This window comes from Canis lupus, chromosome 29 (assembly GCF_011100685.1).
Source record: "Canis lupus familiaris isolate Mischka breed German Shepherd chromosome 29, alternate assembly UU_Cfam_GSD_1.0, whole genome shotgun sequence".
NCBI lineage: Eukaryota > Metazoa > Chordata > Mammalia > Carnivora > Canidae > Canis > Canis lupus.
This window is the reverse complement of record NC_049250.1, coordinates 36,969,395-36,993,155: the sequence shown is the minus strand read 5'-3', so window position 1 is coordinate 36,993,155 and position 23,761 is coordinate 36,969,395. Positions and strand designations below refer to the sequence as shown.

Below are 23,761 nucleotides of genomic sequence, written 5' to 3'. Positions count from 1 at the left end.
ATCTGTTGATGGATATGTAAGTTATTTCCTTATCTTGGCTATTGTGAATAATACTCCAGTGGATGAACATGGGAATGTACAGTCTTCAAGACAGTGATTTCATTTCCTTTGGATATATACCCAGAACTGGGATTGCTGGATCTTTTGGTAGTTCTACTTTTAATTTTTTGAGGAACTTCCATACTGTTTTCCAAAATGGCTGAACCAATCTTCATTCCTACCAACATTGTACAAGAATTCCTCCCCCTCCCCCATTTTTGCCAACAATTATCTCGTCTTTTTGGTAATAGCCTTCCTAATAGGTGTGAGGGATATCTCACTGTCATTTTGATTTGCATTACCCTGATGATTTAGCAATGTTGAGCATCTTTTCATGTACCACTTGGCATGAAATGTTTTCTTTGGAAAAATGTTTATTCAAGTCCTCTGCCTATTTGTAAATCAGATTATTATTATTATTTTGCTATTGTGTTATATGAGACCTTGATATTTTGGATACTAACCCCATATTAGAAGTATGATTGGCAAATATTTTCTCCCATTCAGTAGGTTGCTGTTTCATTTTGTTGTTTGCTCCTTTTGCTGTACTGTTTTAGTTTGATGTAGTCCCACTTACTTATTTTTTAGTTTTGTTGCTTGTGCTTGTGATGTCATACCCCAAAAATCATTTCCAAGACCAGTGTTGAGCATTTTCCATATGTTTTCTTTGATGGTTTTTATGGTCTTGTATTTGGTTTTGATCTATTTTCAGTTTATTTTTTGTATATAAGCTAAGGATCCAATTTCATTCTTTTGTATTTGAATATCCAATCTTCCCAGTACTATTTTTAGAAGAGACTATCCCTTCTCCATTGTGTATTCTTGGTTCCCTTGTCGGAGATTAGTTGAATATATATGTGGGTCTATTTCTAGGTTGTGTCTTCTTTTAAAAAAAAAAGATTTTATTTTTAAGTAATCTCTATACCTAACATGTGGCTCGAATTCACAACCCCGAGATCAAGCCAGGTGTCCCATTGTTTGTTTTTTATGCCAGTATTGTAATGTTTTGATTATTTAGCTTTGTAACATAGTTTAAAATCGGAAGTGTGATGGCTACAGCTTTGTTCTTACTCAAGATTACTTTGACTGCTCATGGTGTTTTAGGGTTTTTCCATATGAATTTTAGGATGGCTTTAGCTATAAAAAAAGTACTATTTGAATTTTGAAGGGATTGCATTGAATCTGTAGATCATTGCAGATAGTTAAGGACATTTTAACAGTATTCTTTCAATCTATGAACATAGAATATCGTCTAGTTATTTATGCCATCTTTAATTTCTTTAGTATCTTAATGTTTTCCATGTGCAACTATTTCACCACCTTGGTTAAATTTATTCCTAAGTATTTTCTTCTTTCGGATACTATTTTTTTAAAGATCTTATTTATTTATTTGAGAGAGAGAGAGAGAGAGAGAGAGATAGCAAGAGAGAGCATGAGTAGGGGGAGAGGGAGAAGCAGGCTCCCTTCTCAGCAGGGACCCCAATGCAGGGCTCAATCCCAGGACCCTGGGATCGTGACCTGAGCCAAAGGCAGATGCTTAACTGGCTGAGCTACCTGGGTACCCCTAGATACTATTTTAAAAATAGATTATTTCTTTTTTTTTTTCTAAAGATATTATTTATACATGAAAGACACAGAGAGAGAATGAGAGAGAGAGAGGCAGAGACCCAGGCAGAGGGAGAAGCAGGCTCCACACAGGGAGCCCGATGTGGGACTCGATCCCGGGACTCCAGGATTACACTCCGGGGCAAAGGCAGGCGCTAAACTGCTGAGCCACCCAGGGATCCCAAAATAGATTATTTCCTTTTTTTTTTTTTAAATTTTTATTTATTTATGATAGTCACAGAGAGAGAGAGAGAGAGAGGCAGAGACACAGGCAGAGGGAGAAGCAGGCTTCATGCACCGGGAGCCCGACGTGGGATTCGATCCCAGGTCTCCAGGATCGCGCCCTGGGCCAAAGGCAGGCGCCAAACCGCTGCGCCACCCAGGGATCCCAATAGATTATTTCTTAATGTTTTCTTCAGATTATAATTTACTTTTGAGTTTGATTTTAGGGCTTGCATTTTAGTGTCAGTGAAGTGTGCCTTTGCACACTTTAAATTTTTAAATTTAAAAATTTTTAGAAGGGACTATATAGTTAATATTATTGTTTATTAAATCTAATGGGAAGAAAAACTTTGGACAATGAAGATCTTTGGCATTTTCATATTTTTCTACCTCTACTTAAAAATTTTGCTAAAATTTAATTTTTTTCTGATAACTTATTTTGATGATTCAGTATTATAGAGTTATCTCATTACTCTTCATTGTGTCATAGGGTTAAATAATTAATCTTTCTAACTTCATGCAGAGTTGCCTTGGTAGAATTTGCAAATGTTTAAGGAATGAGCTATAACTTGTTACTACCGTGATTGATAGAGCAGAGATGTTTATTTTTCAGGATAGATATCTTCAGAGAAACCTACCTTAATGAATTACCATGGTTCAGAGTATGGCTGACTATTTGCAAACTGATTTTTGTCAGCGTAAGGGATTATCTGAAGGATAGATTGCATTGACCAAATTTGTGAAACTGATTTATAAAATCCGAGAACGCATTATTTTATCATGAGAAATCTTACTGTCATGTGCCTATGATATTTTCTTATTGGTTCCAGGTAGTTTATTAAATGCACTAGGGAGATTAAATTATAATCAGGGTACTTCTCAGTGAGCATGGAATCAGAAGGGGAGTTAGTTAAAAAAAAATCATGACAAAATAGTTAAAGATACAGGTGAATATATTTTGAAAGATTTTTTCTTTTGCTTATTTTTAATAAGCATTCTCTTACAAGATTGCTTATCCTTTAGTCCAGAAATATGTTTTGACTAATACTTTGATTGATTAGGAAAATAGTTTTGGATGATAAAAAAAATTTTTTTTTTAAGCCAGTTAAAAAGTATATATTTTTTTCTTTTAATAGTGTAAGACGAATGGAATGCAAGCCTTTACTCAAGGTCATAATGAACAACAGCAACATCAGTCTCCAGTTAAAAAAGGTACATTTTTTACCATAATTCCTAAATTTCATAAAGGAGTCTTAGCATTCCTATTTAATAACTGCTTAGTTGCAAACCTTATGTACATAAATTTTATTGTATTCCTTTGGTTGATTTCTGTCTGTATTAGAAATGCTATAGGTAAATATGACTGCTTTAGAGAAGAAACCATAACAACAAGGCTTGAACAAGGTAGAATTTTATTTCTGTATATTCTATAACAGCTCATAATTGGGCTGGTGTCTTCATTCTGCTCTGGTGAAATGTTACTGGACTCAATCGTATTGCTTTGCCATCTTTATTATTTTTATTTATTTTTTAAAGATTTTATTTATTTATTCATGAGAGACAGAGAGAGAGAGAGAGAGGCAGAGACACAGGCAGAGAGAGAAGCAGGCCCCACGCAAGGAACCTGACGCACGACTCAATCCCAGGTCTCCAGGCCCAGGCCTTGGGCTGAAAGCGGTGCTAAACCGCTGAGCCACCTGGGCTGCCCAAGTTTGCCATCTTTAATATATGGCTTCTATCTCTGCCCAAGATGAATGTCTTTCCTTCAGTCACTATATTCCCTGTCTAGCCATCAGGAAAGACGTAAAAGGAGAGGTAGTTCTCCTTAAAAGTATGACCTGTAAGTAGCATATATCACTTTCACTTAATAACTCATAGACCAGAACTTAGTCATCCTATCCTGTATGAAGCAGACTGGAAAATGTAATCTTTAGCTGTGTAGCCTGCTAATTCTGTTGCTGAAACAGAAGGGAAAAACTGCTGCTCTTGGGGATAACCAGTAGTCTCTCCTACCAGCTAGTTTTTAATAAAATAAGAGTTATTTATTAATTTATCTTCTAGATTTTGTCAGTCTATATAATTTAAAAGTCATGAAAGTACTCTGTTAGCTTTTTCTTCTAGTATTTAACTATTTCTAAGTAAAATGTTTAAATTGTTTCCAGCTTTATTTTTTGATATTGGCAGCCTATTTTGGAAAATGAGAATTTATGTCTTCTATGTCAGTTGCCTCACTTCTTCACCCTTCTGTCTTCCCTCTCTACCGTATAGTTATTTCACAAATTTCAGTTAAAGCATTACCACTCTTTATATTATAAGACAATGTAAATACAATTGCTTAGCCAACAGGTGCATATCTGTTTCAGACAATCCATTATTTTTCTTGGAGCTAATGATCATGTTGTTTTTCTATGTAACTGCTGTTAACTGTTTTCCTTAAGTGCTCCAAGAACTCTGTCACACTTACCTATAATATTTTTCTTATACACAAATATATCAGTTGGTATTTTCTCCCCCCTGAGAAGGGTTTTCTTTCAAAATCCTTCATGATCCTTTTCCAGTATAGACTGCTTACTCTTCAGTACTGTTGTCCTGGAATGTACTTTTACTATTATCATGGGATACCCCTTTGCAGTTCTTTGGTTGCTTTCTCCTTTTAATTTTTATTTAATTTCCTCCCTCTCTCTCTCTCTCCCTCCCTTCCTTCCTTTCCTTCTTTCCTTCTCTTCTCTTCTCCTCTCCTCTCCTCTCCTCTCCTCTCCTCTCCTCTCCTCTCCTCTCCTCTCCTCTCCTCTCCTCTCCTCTCCTCTCCTCTCCTCTCCTCTCCTCTCCTCTCCTCTCCTCTCCCCTCCCCTCCCCTCCCCTCCCCTCTCCTCTTCCTTCCACCAGGGGAGGAGCAGAGGGGGAGGGAAGGGAAGCAGGAAAGAATCTCAAGTAGACTCCGTGCTGAGCACTGAGCATGGAGCCTGATGTGGGGCTCCATCTCATGACCCTGAGACCATAACCTAAGTTTAAATCAAGAGCTGGCTGACTAACTGACTTAGCCATCTAGGTGCCCTTTCTTTCTCCTTTTTTAATTGAAGTAAGTCATTTTGAAATGTATAATTTGGTGGTTTTTAGTATAGTAGTGTACAAACATCACCACTGTCTAGTTCCAGAACATTTTTATAATCCCAAGAGGAACCTCATACCCCTTAAGTAGTCATTTTCCATTCTCTCCTCTGCCCAGCCACTGACAAACTCTGATCTACTTTTTGTCTTAATGGATATACTTATTCTGGATATCTCCTCTAATTGGAATTATATGTGACTTTTTGTGTCTGATTCCTTTCACTTACCATAAGATTTTCAAGGTTTATCCATGGGTAGCATGTATCAGTATTTCATTTTTCATTCCTTTTTATGGCTAAATGATATTTTCTTGTATGGATATGTTACATTTTGTTCATCTCTCAGTTGGGCATTTGGGGTAAACCTTTTGGCTGCTATGAATAATGTTGCTGTGAATATTTGTGGAAAGTATGTGTTTGAACACCTATTATCATTTATCTTGGATATATACCTGGGAGTGGACTTGCCAGGTCCCATTGTAATTCTGTGTTTAACTTTTTGAGGAACTGCCAAACTGTTTTCCACAGTGGCTATACCATTTACGTTCTTAGTAGCAGTGTGTGAGGGTTCCAATTTCTTGACATCCTTGTTAGGATCTTTTTTTATTATAGTCATTCCAGTGGGTGTGAAATGGTATCTCACTGTGATTTTGATTTGCATTTCTCTACTGTCTAATGATATTGAGTGTCTTTTTCTGTGCTTGTTGACCATTTAGATTTTTTCTTTGTAAGAAGGTCTACCCAAGTTCCTTGACCATATTTTAAATTGGGTTATTTTCTTTTTGTGATTGAGTTATAAAAGTTCTGGATACTAGACTTTCAACTCTTTTTTCTGTCTGCCACTTCCCTCCCCTGTCCCCGTGCTCACTTCCTTTCTTCCCCTGCATACACACACACTTAGGTATATATAAGGTATTTGAGATCTATGTATTAGACCTTTATCAGATATATGATTCAAGGCTTTTATCAGATATATACTTATCAGATATATAATTTACACATATTTTCTTCTATACTGGAGTTTCTTTTCATTCTCTTGATAGTGTACTTATCTGTACAAATTTTTAAAAATTTGATAAAGTCTATTTTTTCTTTCGTTGCTCATGGTTTTGATGTCATATGTAAGAAATCATTGCCAAATCTCAAGTCACGGAGATTTACTTCTATGAGTTTGAGTTTTAGCTCTTATATTTAGGTCTTTTTTTCCATTTTGAGTTAGCTTTTATATATGGTGTAAGTATAAGCCCACCTTCAATTCTTTTTTTTTTTGTTTTGTTTTGTTTTTGCCTTGGATATCCAGTTGTCTCACCACTATTTATTAATGAGATATTTTTTCTCCATTTGATGATCTTGGCCTCTTTGTTGAAAATCATTTGAGTATAGGAGTATGTGTTTATTCCTGAACTTCTAGTTTTGTTCCCTTAATCTATATGTCTATCCTATACCAGTACCACACAGTTTTGATTACTATAGCTTTATAGAAAGTTTTGAAATTGGGAAGTGTGAGTCTTCAACTTTGTTCTTTCAGAAGGTTGTTTGGGTTATTTGGGGTTTCTTGCAATTCCATGTTATTTTTAGGATCTGCATTTTCATTTCTGCAAAAAAATCTCCTTTTCTTTCAAAAGAATTTTGATAGGATATTAGTGAATTTGTAGGTTACTTTGGGGGATTATAACAGTATTAAAACTTTCAATCCATGAACATGGGGTATATTTCCATTTTTTTTTCAGTCTATTTTATCAGTGTCTCAGTTTTCAGTGTACAGGTCTTGTGCTTCTTCAGTTAAATTTATTCCTAATTATTCCTTGTCATGCCAGTGGAACTGTTTTCTTAATTTCCTTTTTGGACTGTTCATTCATAGTGTAGAAAACACAGCTGATTTTGTGTAGGGACATTACTGTAAGCTTACTGAAATAAAAAGAATTATAAGAAAATACTGCCAATTGTTATGTGTATGCCACCAAATTATTAGGTAAGCTAGATGCAATAGAAAAATTACTAAAAACAGAAATTACCAATACTTCCTTAAGATGAAATAGAATATCTAAATAAGCATATAGCAAGTAAGGAGATTGAGTTTGTAATAAGAAAATCTCCTAACAAAGAAAAGTTCAGGACTTGACAGTTCCACTGGTGAATTCTACCAAACATTTAAAGAAGAATTAACACAACTTTCTCAAACTCTTCCAAAAACTTGAAGAACACTTTTCATCTATCCTGTAAGGCTAATATTACTCTGATACCAAAGCTAGACAAAAACATCATGCAAAAAGAAAACTATAGATCAGTAATCCTCAGAATATAAGGTACAAAAATACCACCAAACCAAACCCAGCAGCAGAATAAAAAGATTATATATCATGGCCATGTGGGATTAATCCTAAGGGTGGTTCAGCATGTGAAAATCAATTTGTATAATACACCACATTAACAGAATGCAAAACAAAAAAAATAACATCACCATCTCAGTTGTTACAGAAAAAGCGTTTGACAATATCCAACATCCTTTCTTAATAAACACTCTCAGCAAGCAAGAGATAAAAGGGAATTTCCTCAGCATAATAAAGGATGTATATCAAAAGCATATACATAGTAGTGAAAGATTGCAAGTTTTCCCCCACTAATATCAAGAGCAAGTCAGGGATAATCACTTTTACAACTTTTATTCAACATTATACTGGAAGTTCTACCCAGAGCATGTAGTTGAGAAAGATAAATAAAAGACATTCAAATTTGAAAGGACAAAGTAATTTCTATTCACAGATGACACAGTCTTATACATAGAAAACCCTAAAACTCTACTAATGTAAAAAATTAGTAGAGCTGATAAATGAATTCAGCAAAGTTGCAGGATACAAAATCATTGTTATTCATGATCTTAGTAATTTAAGTCTTTTTTCTAGTTGATCTTTGTCAATTTTGATCTTACCAAATAATCAACCTTTGCCTTGTTGGTTTATTTTTTATCTCAATTTCATTTATCTTTATTCATCTTTATTATTTCATTCATTCTGTTAGCTTTCGATTTAGCCTGCCATTCTTTTTATAGTTCCTTAATGTTTGATGTTAGGTATTGATTTGAGCTATTCTTTTTTAATATAGGCATTTGTAGTTATAATTTTTTATCTGGGTGCTGCTTTTGCTGTATCCTTTAAGTTTTGGTATGTTGTGTCTTTGTTTTCTTTTGTCTCAAAGTATTTTCTCAATCCTCTGTTATTTATTCTTTGATCCATTGGTTTAAGAGTATGTTTTTAACTTCCACATATTCATGCATTTTCCAGTTTTACTTCTGATATTGATTTCTAATTTCAATACATTATAGTCAGGATATTTTGTATGATACCATTGTTTTTTAAACTTTTTAAGACTTATTCTGTAGCCTAACATGGTTGATCCTGAAGAAAGTTTCGTGTATATTTCAGAAGAATGTGCATTCTGGTGTTTTTAAATGAAGTGTTCTGTACGTGTTTGTTAGGTGTAGTTGGCTTATAGTGTTGTTCATGCCCTCTGTTTATTTCCTTGTTGATCATCTGTCTAGTTTTTCTGTTCTTTATTGAAAGTAGGATCCTTGGAATCTCCAGCTGTTATTATTAAATTCTCCGTGTGCCTCCAGTTCCATCAGTTTTCCTTTCTGTTATTAGGTAATATATGTTCATAATTGTTATTTTAGTGAATTGACCCTTTTACCATTCTATAATGTTCTCCTTTATCTCTTGTAACAATTTTTGTCTTAAAGTCTGTTTTTATCTGTTATTAGTATACCCACTCCAACTCTCTTTTGGTTATTATCTGTGTCACACATCTTCATTCATTCACTTTTAACTTATTTTTATAATTGGATCTAAAGTGAGTATCATCGTTGTCAAACAGCATATAATTGGATCGTATTCTTAATGCATTCTGCCAATTTCTGTCTTTTAATTGGAGTGTTTATGACTGACATTCAGTTGTAATTACTAATAAGGAAGGACTAACTACACCCATTTTGTATTTGTCTTTTAGAAGTCTTATATCTTTTTTGGTTTTACATTTCCTCCATTAATACCTTCTTTTGTGTTTAATAGATTCTACTGTATCATTTTTATTTCTTTTTCATTCCCCTTACTGTATATTTTGAAGTTATTTTCCTGGCAGTTGCACTGGGGAACTACTTAATTTACAACAATGTAATTTGAATTAATAACACTTTAGTTTCAATATTATATAAAACTCTGCCCCTATAGTTCCATCCCACCTTTACATTGCCATTATGACAAATTCCATCTTTATATGTTGTGTAATCTATCAACCTAGATTTATAAATCTGCAATTTTATGTATTTGTATTTCAAGTCATATAGGAATAAGGGGAAGTTACATCCAAAAATTCATTGATACTAGTTTTTAGCTTTCCAGTGTAGTTAAGTTTACTGGTTTTTACTTATCAATGTGGACTCCAGTTACTTTATTATTTTTTTTAAGATTTATTTATTTATTTGTTCATTCATTCATTCATTCATTCATTCATGAGAGGTGCAGCAAGAGAGGCAGAGACATAAGCAGAGGGAGAAGCAGGCTCCCCTTGTGGGACTCAATCCTGAGCCTGGAATCACACCCTGAGCTGAAGGCAGACACTCAACCCTGAGCCACCCCAGGCATCCTAATTCTGGTTACTTTATACTTTTTAATTTCAAGTTAAAAGATTCCCTTTAGCATTTTTTTTTCTAAGCAATGAACTGTCAGTTTTTGTTTATCTTTGAATGTCTCAGTTTCTTTTTTCTTTCTGAAGGTAGTTTTGCTGCATATAGATTTTTGGTTGATTTTTTGCTTTCAGTACTTTGTCTTCCCCACTGCCTTCTGGCTTCCATGGTTCCTGATGAGAAATCAGCATTTTATCCAATTGAGAATCCCTTGTAAGTGACTAATTGCTGCTCTTGCTGGCCTCAGGATCATCTTATAATAGTTTGCGTATAATGCATCTCAGTGTGAACCTCTTTGAGTGTATCCAGTTTGTAGTTCATTAAGCTTCTTGGATATGTCATTGTATGTATTTCATCAAATTTGTCTTAAGTCTTTCTGCCATTATTTCCTTAAGTATTTTTTTTTTTTTTTGTCATTTCTCTCTCCCCTCTCCTCCTGTGACTCTCACTGTACGTTTGTTGGCATTCTAGCTGTGGTCTGACAGGTATCTTAGGTTATGTTCATTTTTCTTTTTCTTTTTTCTTTCTATTCCCCAGACTGGGTAATGTCAATTGACTTATCTTTAAATTTGCTTACTCTTTATTCTACTTGCTCATATCTGCTGTTGAACCACTCTAGCGAATTTTTTCACTTTTCCAGAATTTGTCGGGGTCCTTTTCATAATTTTTATTTAACAATATTTTCTATTTGGCAAGGTGCTTTCTCATGGTTTCCTTTAGTTCTTTGAGCATATTTAAAATAGTTTATTTAAAGTCTTTCTCTAGTAAATCCAATGTCTGCATCTCAGAGAAAATTTCTTTTATTCATTCATAGGGACCATACTTTCTTCATTCTTGAATGCATTGTATTTTGTTGTTTTTGAAAACAGTATTTTGACTATAATGTATAACTGGAAATCAGATTTTTTTCCCTTTTTTAGGCTCTATTGTTGCTGCTTGTGAAATTTTTGTTGTCTAGTGACTTTTCTCAACTAATATTGTAAAGTCTATGTTTGTTACATGTGGCCACTCAGGTCTCTGTTGTGATATCTTCATGGTCAGCTGATGATTTGGCAGAGAATTCCTTCAATACCTAGAACCAAAAAACAAGAGGAAAAAACCTCTCCCAATCTTTGTTTTTTATTTTTCCTCTCCCAATCTTTGTATATGGCTTCTTTACGTGTGTTGGGTATGCCTTTAGTACTCAATGGGCAGTTTACAACTCTTCCTTTGACTTCTTACTTCTGAGGAACCTAAAGGTCAGCCAGAGATGATAGTTTAGGACCTTCTCAAGTCTTTCTGTGAGCATGAGCCTAGCCTTTAGCATGCATATAAACTTCTAGAGTCCTAGGAACATCGGAGTCTTTCCATGCCCTTATTCCCCAAAGCATCTTTTTCCCTAATCTTTATTCCTAGGCTTTTTGGGTTTTCCTATTATTTGCTTTAATTGTTATCCCTTCTCCCAGGAGGAATTGGCTAATACATTTTCCTGTAAATGTTTTGCCAAATGAATTCAGATAGCAGCCTCAGCCCTGGAAGAGTTCTTAGGTAAGATACAGGCAAGTCCTTTAAGATAGTTCTTTAGGGGGTCACCAGACAGGTCAAAATGAACAACCACAGTTCTCTGAGAATATGATTTGCATTGCTCTCACCAGTACTGGCAACCTGTATCAGGAATGAGAGCAGTTGTTTTCAAGGCCATTGCCAAGCTGGTTTGGGGGAGATGCTCTCAGGCAAGTTAAAATGCCACAAAACTCTTTACTAAATTTAGCTGTTCTTTATTAAGTATTAAGTATTACCCTGGTTTTGTAAGCTTTTTATTTTAAAATTCAGAAAAAGTTGGTTCTGGAAGTTTTTGACTGTTTGTTGCTTTGGTGGAGAAATAGATTTTTAGAGTTTCTTTCTTGGTTACTTTTGCTGACTTTACTCTCTTGTTTCTTGACCCTTATGTTTTCTTCTTTTTTGATAAACCTCATTTTGCTCGTGCATTTTCCAGGAGCTTCAAAAAGGAGTATTGTTTGTAAAATCTTTGAATTTGTGTATCTAAAAATGTACTATTACATGCTTGATTGATAGTTTCATTAAGTGGAACTTCTAGGTAGAATGAAACTCTAAAATGTTATGCTAAGAAGCCAGACACAAAAGGTTACATATTATATGATTACATTTATATAAAGTATCTATCTTGGTATTGACAATTCATATGATTTTTTAGTTAGAGCAATTCTAAGAGGTCCTGATTTCCAAAGTACTACAAACCTAGCAATTTTACTCTACCGGTAAAATTACCAAAGACAAATGAAAAAAATATGTCCACACAAAATTTGTAGTATATCCATTTTATCCAAGTTGCCAAATGTTGGCTTAAAGTTATTCATAGTATCTCCTATTTTCTATTTAACATCTGTACAATCTGTGGACAACCCCTTTTTAAAAAACTGTTTTTATTTAGAGAGGGAGAAAGAGTGGGGGTGGGAGGAAAGACAGGCAGAGGGAGGGGGAGAGAGAATCTTAAGCAGAGCCCAACATGGGGCTTGATCCCATGACCCCTAAGATTATGACTTGACCTGAAACCAAGAGCTGGACACTTAAGTGACTATGCCACCCCGGTGCCCCTGGACAGCCACTTTTGATCTTCACATTTGTTTTTTGTGTTCTTTTCTTAATGAATCTAGCCTAAGATTTGTCAAATTTGTTTCTCTTTTTCAAAGAACCAACTTTTGCTATTTTAATCTGACGTTGTTTTCTATTTTGGTGATATCTCCTTACAAATTTATTTTTTATACTTAAGGTTTAGTTCTTTTTTCTAGCATTTTAAAATGGATTGTTAGGTCATTTGTTGTAGATACTTTCTTATAAGAATTTATAAATTTCTATTGGAGCACTGCTTTAGCTATACACAAATTTTGACATTATAACATATATTGTCATTCACTTTAAAATATTTTTAATTGCCTCATTATTTTATCTTTGACTTGTGAATTATTTTGAAATATGTTAATTTATAAGATATTTGAAGTAAGATATTTGAAAATTTTCTGGATTTCTTAATTTTGTTATCAGAGAATATAGTCTGTATGATTTCAAGTCTCTTGAATTGTTTTTTTTTAGCATTTTTTTGTTGAAGTACAGTTGATATATACATTAGTTTCAGGTGTAAAACATAATGATTCAAAATTTGTTTATATCGGGAAATGACCATCTCAATAAGTCTACTTAACATCTGTCACCATACATAGTTCCACATTTTTTTTTCTTGTGACGAGAACTTTAAGTTGTACTCTTTTGGTAACTTTCAAATGTGTGGTACAGTATTATTAACTATAGTCACCATCCTGCATAATACATTCCCATGACTTATTTATTTTATAACTGGAAATTTATACCTTTTGATCCCCTTTCTCTACTTTGCTCACATTCTATCCCCTGTCTCTGGCAACCTCCAATCTATTTGGTGACCTTAGTTTCTTTTTAAGATTTCACATATAAGTGAGGTTTTACTTATATATGTCTTCCTCTATTTGACTTATTTCACTTCACTTAATGCTAAGTTCATTTATGTTGTCAAAATGGTAAGATTTCATTCTTTTTTATGGTTGAATAATATTCCATTATACAGCACATTTTCTTTATCCATTCCTATGTCAGTAAACAAGCTGCTTCTGTATCTTGGCTATTGTAAATAATGCTGCAGTGAATGTAGGGGTACATATATATTTTTGAATTAGTGTTTTTGTTTTCTTTGGGTAAAAACCCAGAAGCAGAATTGCTGGATTTTATATTTCTATTTTTAATTTTTTGAAGAACCTTCAATACTCTGTTTCATAGTGGCTGTACCAATTTACATTCCCACAAGTAGTGCATGAATTTCCTTTTCTCCATATCCTTGTCAATGTTTGTTATTTATTACCTTTTTGATATACTAGCTATTTTGACTGGTATGAAGTGATAACTCATTGTGGTTTTGATTTATATCTCTCTGATGCTTATGTTGAACATATTTTCTTTTTGCCATCTGTGTGTCTTCTTTGGAAAAATGTCTATTCTTGGATTTTTTTTTTTTTTTTGGTGTGGAGTTGTAGAGTTCTTTGTATATTTTAGATTAACCCCTTATCAGATGTATCATTTGCAAATATCTTCTCCTATTTGGTAGGTTGTCTTTTCATTTTGTTGGTTGCTTTTCCTTGCAAAAACTAATTTGATGTAGTTCCAATGGTTTATTTTTGCTTTTATTTCCCTTGCCTCATGAGACAGATCCAAAAAAAAAAAAATATTGCTAAGACTGAGTTCTAAGATATTACTACTTTATATTTTATTTTAGGAGTTTTATGATTTTAAGTCTTACTTGTAGCTCTTTTATCCATTTTGAATTTATTTTTGTATGTGGTATAAGAAAACAGTCATTTCAAAATAAATAAAAAAAAACGGTCATTTCATTCTTTTGTATGTGCTGTCCAGTTTTCCCAGCATCATATATTAAAGAGACTTTTTTAAAAGAGATTTTATTAATTTATTTGAGAGAGAGAGAGAGAGGGCCAGAACACAAGCTGGGCAGGGAGCCTCACACAAGGCTCAGTCCCAGGACTCTGGGATCATAACCTGTGCTGAAGGCAGACACTTAACTGACTGAGCCACCCAGGCACCCCTTAGAGACTGCCTTTTCCCCATTGTAGTGTATTCTTGCCTCTTTATCATAGATTAATTGACCATATAAATGTGGGTTTGTTTCTGGCCTCCCTATTCTGTTCCATTTGATCTGTAGGGTTTTTTGTTTGTTTGTTTTTTTGTTTTTTTGGTGCTAGTACCATAATGTTCTCATTACTATAGCTTTGTAGTATAGTTTCAAATTGGACTGTGATACCTCCAGTTTTGTTCTTTCTCAAGATAGATTTGGCTGCTCATGGTCTTTTTTGGTTCCACACGTTTTAGGATTTTTTTTTGTTGTTGTTCTAGTTGTGAAAAATGCCATTAATATTTTAATAGCGATTGCATTGAATCTGTAAATTCCTTTGGATAATATGAACATTTTAATAGTATCAGTTCTTCCAGGCCATTAACATGGCATTATTTGTGTCATCTCCAATTTCTTTCATCAGTGTGTTACAGTTTTTAAAGATAGGGTTTTTGGTTTTGTTTTTGGTTTTTACCTCCTTGGCTAAATTTTTTCCTAGGTATTTTGTTTTTCTAATGAAGATATAAATGGGATTGTTTCCTTAATTTCTCTTCCTGATAACTTGTAATTAGTGTATAGAAACATAATAGAGTTCTGTATTTTAATTGTATTTTGCATCTTACCAAATTCACGTATTCTAGTATTTTTTTCTGTAGAGTCTTTAGGGTTTTCTGTATATAATATTGTGTCATATGCAAATAGACAGTTTTACATCTTTCTTACCAATTTGAATGCCTTGTATTTCTTATTTCTTGTCTGATTGCTGTGGCCAAGACTTCCGGTACTATGTTGAATAAAAGTGACAAGAGTGGACATCCTTGTCTTGTTCCTAATCTTAAAGAAACTTCCTTAGAGAAACTCAACTTTTCACATCGGGTATGATTTTAACTGTGAGTTCATCTTACTTGTGTTTTATTATGTTGAGGTATGTTTCCTCTGTACCCACCATGATCTTTTTAATGTATTGTTGAATTTTCTTTGCTAATATTTTGTTGAGGATTTTTGCATTTGTATTTATCAAGGTCTGATTTTTTGGTGGCATCCTTCGAGAAGAGGATCTATCAGGATAAGGCTGGTCCCATGAGTTTAGGAGAGTTTGGAAGAGTTTTACAAGGATTGATACTAATTCTTTGAATGTTTGGTAGAATTTGTGAAGTTGTCTGGTCCTGGATTTTTGTTTGTTGGGACATTTTTGATTACTGATAAAATCTCCTTAATAATTTGTTCAGATTTTCTCTTGTTACTCAGTTTTGATAGCTTCTGTATTTATCCTAGAATTGGATAAATTTGGTTGTCAGATTTGTTTGATGTATAATTTGTTCATAGAAGTCTCTTTGTACATAATATTTTGTATGTTTGATATTATTTGTAATGTCTCCTTGTTGTTTGTGTGTTTTTTTTCAAACCCCTTAAATTTATTGAGACTTGTTTTATAGTCCAGCACATGGTCTGTTGTGGTGACTATACCATGTCCACTTGAAAATAATTTGTTATTTTGCAGTTGTTGATGTAGTTTCTATAATTGTTAGTTAAATCAAGGTGGTTGATATTGGGCAGATCTAAGTATTTTCTGATTTTTTTGTCTAGTCTGTTTTTTTTTGTCTAGCACTTTTCTATAAAGTGCTAAGGGGATTGTTTTCTATTACCTATTTTTTGTGAAACTATTTTATTTCTGTCATTTTCCCTCTATGTATTTTGAATCTTTGTCATTAGGCACAACCCATCAATAATGGTCTCTTTAGCTGATACTAAGATAGCCCCTCTTGCCTTCTTTTCCTACTGGTATATCATTTTATATCCATTTACTTTCCACCTATCTGTGTATGTCTTGCAGGCAGCATATAATAATACTTTCTCTTTTTAATCCATTGTGTCAATCTATGGCCTTTAATTGCAGTGTTTAACCTAAGAGTTAACTATGTCCCTCAGTTCAAATCCCTATTTCGGAAATTAATTTTATTGGAACACAGCACATGGTTTACTATCCGTGGCTGCTTTTGCATTGTAAGACTGAGTAGTTGTGATAGAGACTTTATGTCCCAAAACTCTCATATATTTACTATTAGTCCTTTTATAGAAAAAAGTTTGTTGGTCCCTGGTTTAGACCATTAACATTTAAGGTGATGTAGTTGGATTTAGGCCTTTTATCATTTATTTTGTCCAATTTTTTTCCTTTTTCTGCCTTCTTTTGGATATTTTTGAATTTTTGTTGGTATTTGATTATAGCTGTTGAATTTTTAGCTATATTGTATTTTTATGTTGTTGGTCTGGGATTATAATATCTAAATCAGTGTACTTGTTAATATTATACTACTTCATGCAAAATGGTGATGCTAAAACCTTGCAACCATGTGTAGGCTTCTTCCCTCCATTTCATTGCAGTGTCCTTTTTGGTGTTATTGTATGAATCACATCTCTACCAGAGAATGTCATTAAGCTTTGATTTCAACATTCACACATTTAAAGAATTTAGAAGGAAAAAAAAAGGAGTCCATTATATTCATTCAGCTATTTACTCTTTATTCTTCATTTCTGAATATTAAAGTTTGTCTAGTTTCATTGCCTTTCAACCTCAGAAACTTCCTTTAGCATTCCTTGTAGATCAGCTATAACTCTACTACTTATGAATTCTTTGTTTTCTTTCATTTTTGAAAATGTCTTTTAACTTCACATGATTTTAATCTCACACAACTCACCTCCACTTCAGATGACAGTTGTATGTAGTAGGTCCCTAGATTACTCAAAATTTCTGTCCAACTTGGCTGTATATTAGGTTAAATCTGCCTTTAAATTTGATCATTTGCTTGAACAGCTCACAGAACTTAGGGTAAACTAACACCAGTTTATTATATAATGAAAGATATGATAAAGGATACAGATGAAGACAAATGAAGAGATACATAGAGCAAGGTCTAGAAGGGTCCCAAGTATGGAGTTTCTATCCTTGTGGAGTATCACCCTCCTGGTACATGGATGTGTTAACCAACCCAGAAGCTTTCCAAACCCCAACTTTTGAGATTTTTATGGAGGCATCATCATGTGGCATGATCAGTCATTAACTCAAATCTGTAGCCCTACCTACTTCCTAGAGGAGGTAGGGGTGGGGCTGTAAGCTTCAAGCTTCTCATCATGGCTTGGTCTTTCTTTTGACCATCCTGTCCAGAGCCCACTGAAATTCATCTCATTAGAAAGAAGGACATTTCTGTCACCCAGGAAAATTCAAGGGATTTAAGAGCTGTGTATCAGGAAGTAGGGTCAAAAACCAAATCCTAGAACAAAAGATGCTCCTAGTACTCTTATCACTTAATGAAATTACAAGGTATTTTTAGGAGCTTTGTGCAAGGAACCAGGGATGGAGACCAGCAGAAAATTTTGTTTCACAGTATGGAATTCTAGGTTGTCAGTTCTTTTCTATTACCACTTTAAAGATACTGCTTTTCTGTCTCTGGCTCAGCAGGTGATCTTTTATGGTGATCATTTCTGATGAGAAATATGCAGATATTTGAAGATAGGGACCCTATCTTGGATCTTTTTCACCAATACTTAGCACATCTCTGATGTACAGATATACAACAAAATTTTCTTAAACTTATTTTGATTGTATTACATTTTAAGTATGAAGACTAGACAGGCTTCTTAGGGTCCTATTTTGGCAGGATCTGAGTTACCCAACAGGTGTTACTGCTGTTAAGCTTACCATCCCTTCACTAGATCTGAATAGCCTGATGGAAGAGACCATGCATTACCAATTTTCTGAAATGTTTCTCTCCCAATCTTCCTTGGTTACTTGGCTTCCTTTCCATGTAAAAGGAAAAGTGAAGGCAGTAGATACTTTTCAAAATTTCTTGCTTCTCTTTTTTTTGCATAGAAAATACTCATTATTTTATAAAATAATGGATTAGCAAGGGACATGCAGAAAACCATGAGCCAAAAAAGTGTTCTGGGAGAGTATTTTATAACATTGCATCTGATGTTTAATATCTATAGAGAGAATTAAGTACAGCAGAGATTTCCTGTTGAAGCTCTCAAGTGTTTCCATCTGCAGAAAAAAGCCAGACTTCCTGCCCGATCATCCCATTGTACTTCAAAAACCAGTAAGCAGTTCTCTAATTTTGTATTGTTTTCATTCTAAAATGTTTATCTTTAGTATTTTCACTGGATTCTTTCACTAAATTTTTAATTTTACTGTGGAATATAATTCAGAAAAGTACACCCATCTAAATATATAATATGACCAACTATTGTAAGTAATTACAACTCTGCTCAAGAAACAGGAGGGTATATTTTAAGAAATATTTTCTTCCATTGAAAGATAAAGAGTCTAAAAGTTCTACTGTTTTTCAATTCAGTTCTATGATCCATCGGCAGTAGATTATACTCTATGGTGTAAGGTAGGGGTCAGGTTTTCTTTTCTACATGGATATCCAGTCATCCCAGCGGTATTTACTGAAAGGACAGTCCTCTGCCCCCTTTCTGGCAATATATGTATGGTCTGCTTGTGGGTGCTTTTCTCAGTTCATTCTTTTTATACAGTAAATCACATTACCTCATTTATTTGTGTGTTTTTGCTCGTCATAGAGCTTTATATTTGTGTCACTGCATTAAATTTCATCAAAACAAATACAATAAATACACGTATATTTTAGCATATTAATCAGAAAGCCAGGAGTTTTGATATTGGGCGTGGGTTAAATTGTTGCTTCAACTTGTGTGCTAGTATACCATTCAGTTTTATGATTGCAGATGAGGTTGATGATCTCTAGTTGTTAGGATTAAGTGAAATAATGTCTAGAAGGGCTTGAACTGTACTTAGCTCTCATTATGCACTTAGTAAATGTAGACTAGAATTTGACTTTAGAGTCTTCATAAACTATTTTATATGGGTAAAAGTATTCAGTTGAGAGGAACTCAGAATATAGAATGCTGAGAATGGTTCAAATGTGAGACATACCTCTTGTGCTTTCCATTCTTGGGGTTTCTAGTCCTTTGGAATGCAAGGCCCTTTTTTCTCTTAAACTCCCTAACTTGAACTCCAGTCAGTTTTTCCAAATTTAAGCAGAAATTCAAGTTTTTTTCACACAGGAATATTTTATCATGGAAAATGTCCTTAATGATGTTCAGATTTTCCAACCATACAAAAATATTCAGAAAAGATCTTAGGAGTGTATATGAATAAATCTAAACTTCAGTGCTATATAAAATATGGTCACTTTTTCATTTGAAGACTTATTTCATCTCTAATATTTTATTGTGTAAATAAAAGTCTGACATACACGTTATTTTGAACAAGCCAGGTACCACAAAAACAGAACAGATTTGGAATACAATCTAGTATATTTAAAAATGAATTACACATTTTATTAAACAAAGGAGAACTGTTTTGTCAAATTCCAGTTACTTTAATACTTTCTATAGTAACATGCACTTAAGATCTGTAAACACTTAATAGGATCACAGTATTTGGTTTGATAAACTAAGTTAAGTAGTAAAAACTGTATTCATTCGAGCTAATTGATAAATTAACTTTTTCTTCTATGTTACAGGAAAACCACCAAAGTTTTAAGTAGAATTTTAAGAACAGATGAATTTGAAGATAAAGAATTATTTGTTTTATATTTTGGACACCTGCAAATGAAGTGGATCTAGTAACAATAACTGTAATGGACTCTGACAATTCAGTTTATTTTTAATTTTGATGGTTGGGTATTTGGTTTCTCCTAAAATGAGAAAGATATTTTAAACTATAAAGAATTTTCTAATCAGTTTCAGCTTTGCAGGCAGTTTCCTGCATAAATTGGGAAGTAACACTGGAAAGTAAGAATTTGTTTAGTAAAGTGGAAGGCTGTATTTATAATTTGCATGCTACTTGCAATTTTTTGTTTTTCATCTCATAATAATGGAATGGAAATGTAAGCTGTAAAGATTCTCAAATATAAAGTATTTGCTATGATGTATATATGGTACATAATTTCTTGTTGCTATTAAAGTTGGCTTTTCTTTTTCCCATTGATTTCATACCAGCACTTTGAAAGGATCTTTACAATCTCTCCTGAGGCTTAGAATGACCCAGGATGTTCGATGCATAGTTCCCAGTGACAGGAAGGAGACTATTTTAATAGGCATGTCTTTGGTCTCTAGGTTTTTGATAAAATTGTTTAAGATTCATAATTACTAGCAGAGATTGACAATTTGGAAAAAAATGAAACTGAAGGTGAAAAATAGCTGCTATTTGTTGTCTCTAATCAGACTACATAACAAAAGAAGTTGGGCAATTGCAAAATAAAACTGATATTTTTATTTCCAAAGGAGGAAAAATTTAGGCATTTGCAAATAACTGAGGTACATTAAGTTTTAATTCTGTAATTTCTTATAGCAAGAACATGTATGGATGAAGAATTTGGGGGTTAAACTTTTACCTCCTAGAAATTTTATGTAATAAATTTCCTGCATTTTGTCACTCTGGATGTTACTATTGAAAAAAGTTTCTTCCAGCATAGTGTCAAAAAAAATTGCTGATATAAAGGTAAGTGTAAACTCTCCCTACTTCTACTCTCACAGATCCCCAGGTCTACTGGCAAGGCATCCAAGACCACCATTTGGCAAAAAATTTATCTTAAACTGATTTACCAGTAACTTTTTCTTCACTGGTTTTGGGCTTATTACCTGGATTCAAGCTTTTAGTACATGGTAGGCTTCCCATTGTGGTCTTTTAGTATATTACTTTTCATTACTTCGTTCCCCAGGAAAATGTTTTTTATAGGGAAAAATACATTAAAACCATAAATTTATAGGTTACTTAAAAATAAAACATTTATACCTAGGGCCCAGATTTTTTGTCCTATTTTCCCTTTATATTATAGGTTTCAGTGTGTATGGATGTACATATACACACACACAATTTATATAAGAGCTGAGGTCAGTATTACCATATAATTAAATTGGTTTGCTTTATTATTTACCTATTCTTAAAGTTAAAAAAAAAAAAACTATGATAGAACCTATTCCAGTTTGGAATCTAAAGAGCCATTCTGCTCAGCATGTTACTGAGGGCAGAAACCTTTTTAAAGTCAGACCACCACCATACTTTGGAAACTGCTTTACACTCAAAAGACTTAGGTAGTTTCTGAATCTAATACTGAAAAATGTTTTGATTGACTATAATTTGTATTTTTCAAACCATTCATAACCAGCCTTTTCAAGAAGAGTTTATATATGTCAAAAGTCACTGTATATAATCAGAGTGAGACTAGAAAGACTGTTTTATTATCTGTTTGCCTTTGTACATATGTATAGCTTGTTTGAATAATCATTGTACATCTCCATTAATGTTCTCTGCTTTGTATATAAATTAAAAGAGTTGAGCCAGGTGTTGTTTCATAGTGTTTGTCATCTTTAGAAATGACCAGAGACACACACACACATATATATGCGCACACAATACGCACATTTGTGTTATGTGTGTGTATATGTCAAAATTTACTGTCCTTATCTAGTAGAAGCTATGAAAAAATTTTTTACTTAGATAGATGAGGACTGAGTATACAAAGGTATACCTTTGATAGGAGCTAATATAAATTAGTTTGAGAAAATATTGTAGGTCAAATTTTATATTTAAAAAAAACAGTTTAGTTCAACCTTCTCAGTTTTCTAACAGTGGAAAAAAAATTACAGGTTTTCCTTGAAGACCTGTGGTTTCAAGAGAATCTGGACTACAGAATAACATGGTAACAAACTTCCATATGCACCGGATTTTCATCAGCATTTATCGGAATAGATTTTATTAAAAATATATGAGCTTGTATAGCAAAGTATATTAGGTACATAACTGTTCTGATGAAAGTAGAATTGTCTTTCTGGTGTTAAAACTGGAAAAGGTATGTCTACTACCTTCCCTATTTTATTAAAGTTTTATGCTTGTTTTACATTTCTTCTTTGTTCACTTAGGTTAAAATTTTGTTCTTTAAATATCTTGAAATCATTACTTAAAGGCAAATGTCTATTTTTCATAAGAAAATTAGTCCCCTAGGATCATATGCTAAAACATTTGAATCAGATTTTCTCAAAGTAAAACTCTATTCTCTTGATTTGTTGAACTTACATACAGGGAATTATGATGCTAATAGATGATATAATGATGTCACAGTACTATATGGTATCCTATCACAGAATTGTTCACTTGTGAAAAACCAGTTTATAACCTGACAGGACTATACAGAGTCTATAGATTATAGCCAAGATTATTGTATGCTCATGTATTAATATTATTTCTTTAGCTTAAAAAACAGAAAGTATTTTTTCACAGTTCTAGAGACTGGAAGTCCAAGATCAAGGTGCTAGCAAGGTTGATTTCTTCCGAGGCCTCTCCTTGGTTTGATGTTGGCACCTTCTTACTGTGTCCTCATATGGCCTTTTCTCTGTACACCTGCTGTTGCTCTCTCTGCATAAGGACACCATTTTGGATCACATATTAGCTTTTCCAGTAAAGTAAATACTCATAAGATCATGAGCTGGGAGTGGAGTGAGCGTTACTGAAGAATAAACTTCATTCACAGAAAATCAGTTACTTAAAAATGACAAAACACTGACTTAACCTTGATAGTCTGACAAATCTACAAAAGCTATCCTATGAAGTAATATTCTCAAAGTTCCCACTTCAATTATTTTTTATCATTTCTTTTTCACAACTTTGTTCCTTTATGGGTATACTTTTTTCACAAATTAGGATTTTGCCACTAAAGGGTTTTAGGTTACAGTGTAGCAAAACAGCAAATATTGAGAAGAGTGAACTTTGAAAATTTAGCTAAACTTCACATGAAAGATATACAAGACATTTTAGAAGAGCACACATCTTAATTAAACAAAAGTATAGAGTAGATTAGTAACTGCTGAGAATTTTCTAATTCACATTTTAGATTAGAATACTTGTTTTCCACTTGGAACCATAAAGAAAATGTCTAGGAACATCTAGTTGTTCAGGATCCACCACGAAGCTGAAAAGAAAAAACAAATTTTTATGATTTTATTTTAATAGATTTTATTTATTTGACACAGAGAATAAAAGTAGGGAGAACAGCAGAGAGAGGGAGAGGCAGGCTCCCCACTGAGTGGAGAGCCCGATGCAGTGCTGAATCCCAGGACCCTGGGATCATGACTTGAGCTGAAGGCAGAGGCTTAACTGACTGAGCCACCCAGGCCCCCCGAGAAGAACAAATTTTTAAATAATGAAAATAATTGCCAGGGCTAAGTTCAAGGTGTAATCATCCTTAAACTATTCTCTGGGACCCCTGGGTGGCTCAGTGGTTGAGTATCTGCCTTTGGCTCAGGTTGTGATCTGGGGGTCCTGGGATCGAGTCCCGCATCGGCTCCCCACAGGGAGCCTGCTTCTCCCTCCACCTGTGTCTACCTCTCTCTCTCTCATGAATAATAAAATCTTTTTTTTTTTTTATTATTTTCTCCCAC

General features: G+C 33.7%; 2 protein-coding genes across 3 annotated transcripts in view; one reads left to right on the top strand and one right to left on the bottom strand.

The window, feature by feature from the left end:
• The window catches only part of C29H8orf88 (chromosome 29 C8orf88 homolog), a 38,183-nt gene extending 16,836 nt beyond the window's left edge, over nucleotides 1–21,347 (top strand). For both annotated transcript variants that reach the window (XM_038579721.1, XM_038579722.1), the window contains 3 exons: nucleotides 3,003–3,078; nucleotides 18,290–18,396; nucleotides 19,846–21,347. In XM_038579721.1, the coding sequence (XP_038435649.1) occupies nucleotides 3,003–3,078; nucleotides 18,290–18,396; nucleotides 19,846–19,869 (207 nt within the window). In that variant the 3' untranslated portion in view covers nucleotides 19,870–21,347. The remainder of the gene's footprint in view (nucleotides 1–3,002; nucleotides 3,079–18,289; nucleotides 18,397–19,845) is intronic.
• Nucleotides 19,529–23,761, bottom strand: part of NECAB1 (N-terminal EF-hand calcium binding protein 1) — a 185,605-nt gene continuing 181,372 nt past the window's right edge. Inside the window, exon 13 of the mRNA XM_038579720.1 lies at nucleotides 19,529–23,292. Within this exon, the coding sequence (XP_038435648.1) occupies nucleotides 23,267–23,292 (26 nt within the window). The 3' untranslated portion in view covers nucleotides 19,529–23,266. The remainder of the gene's footprint in view (nucleotides 23,293–23,761) is intronic.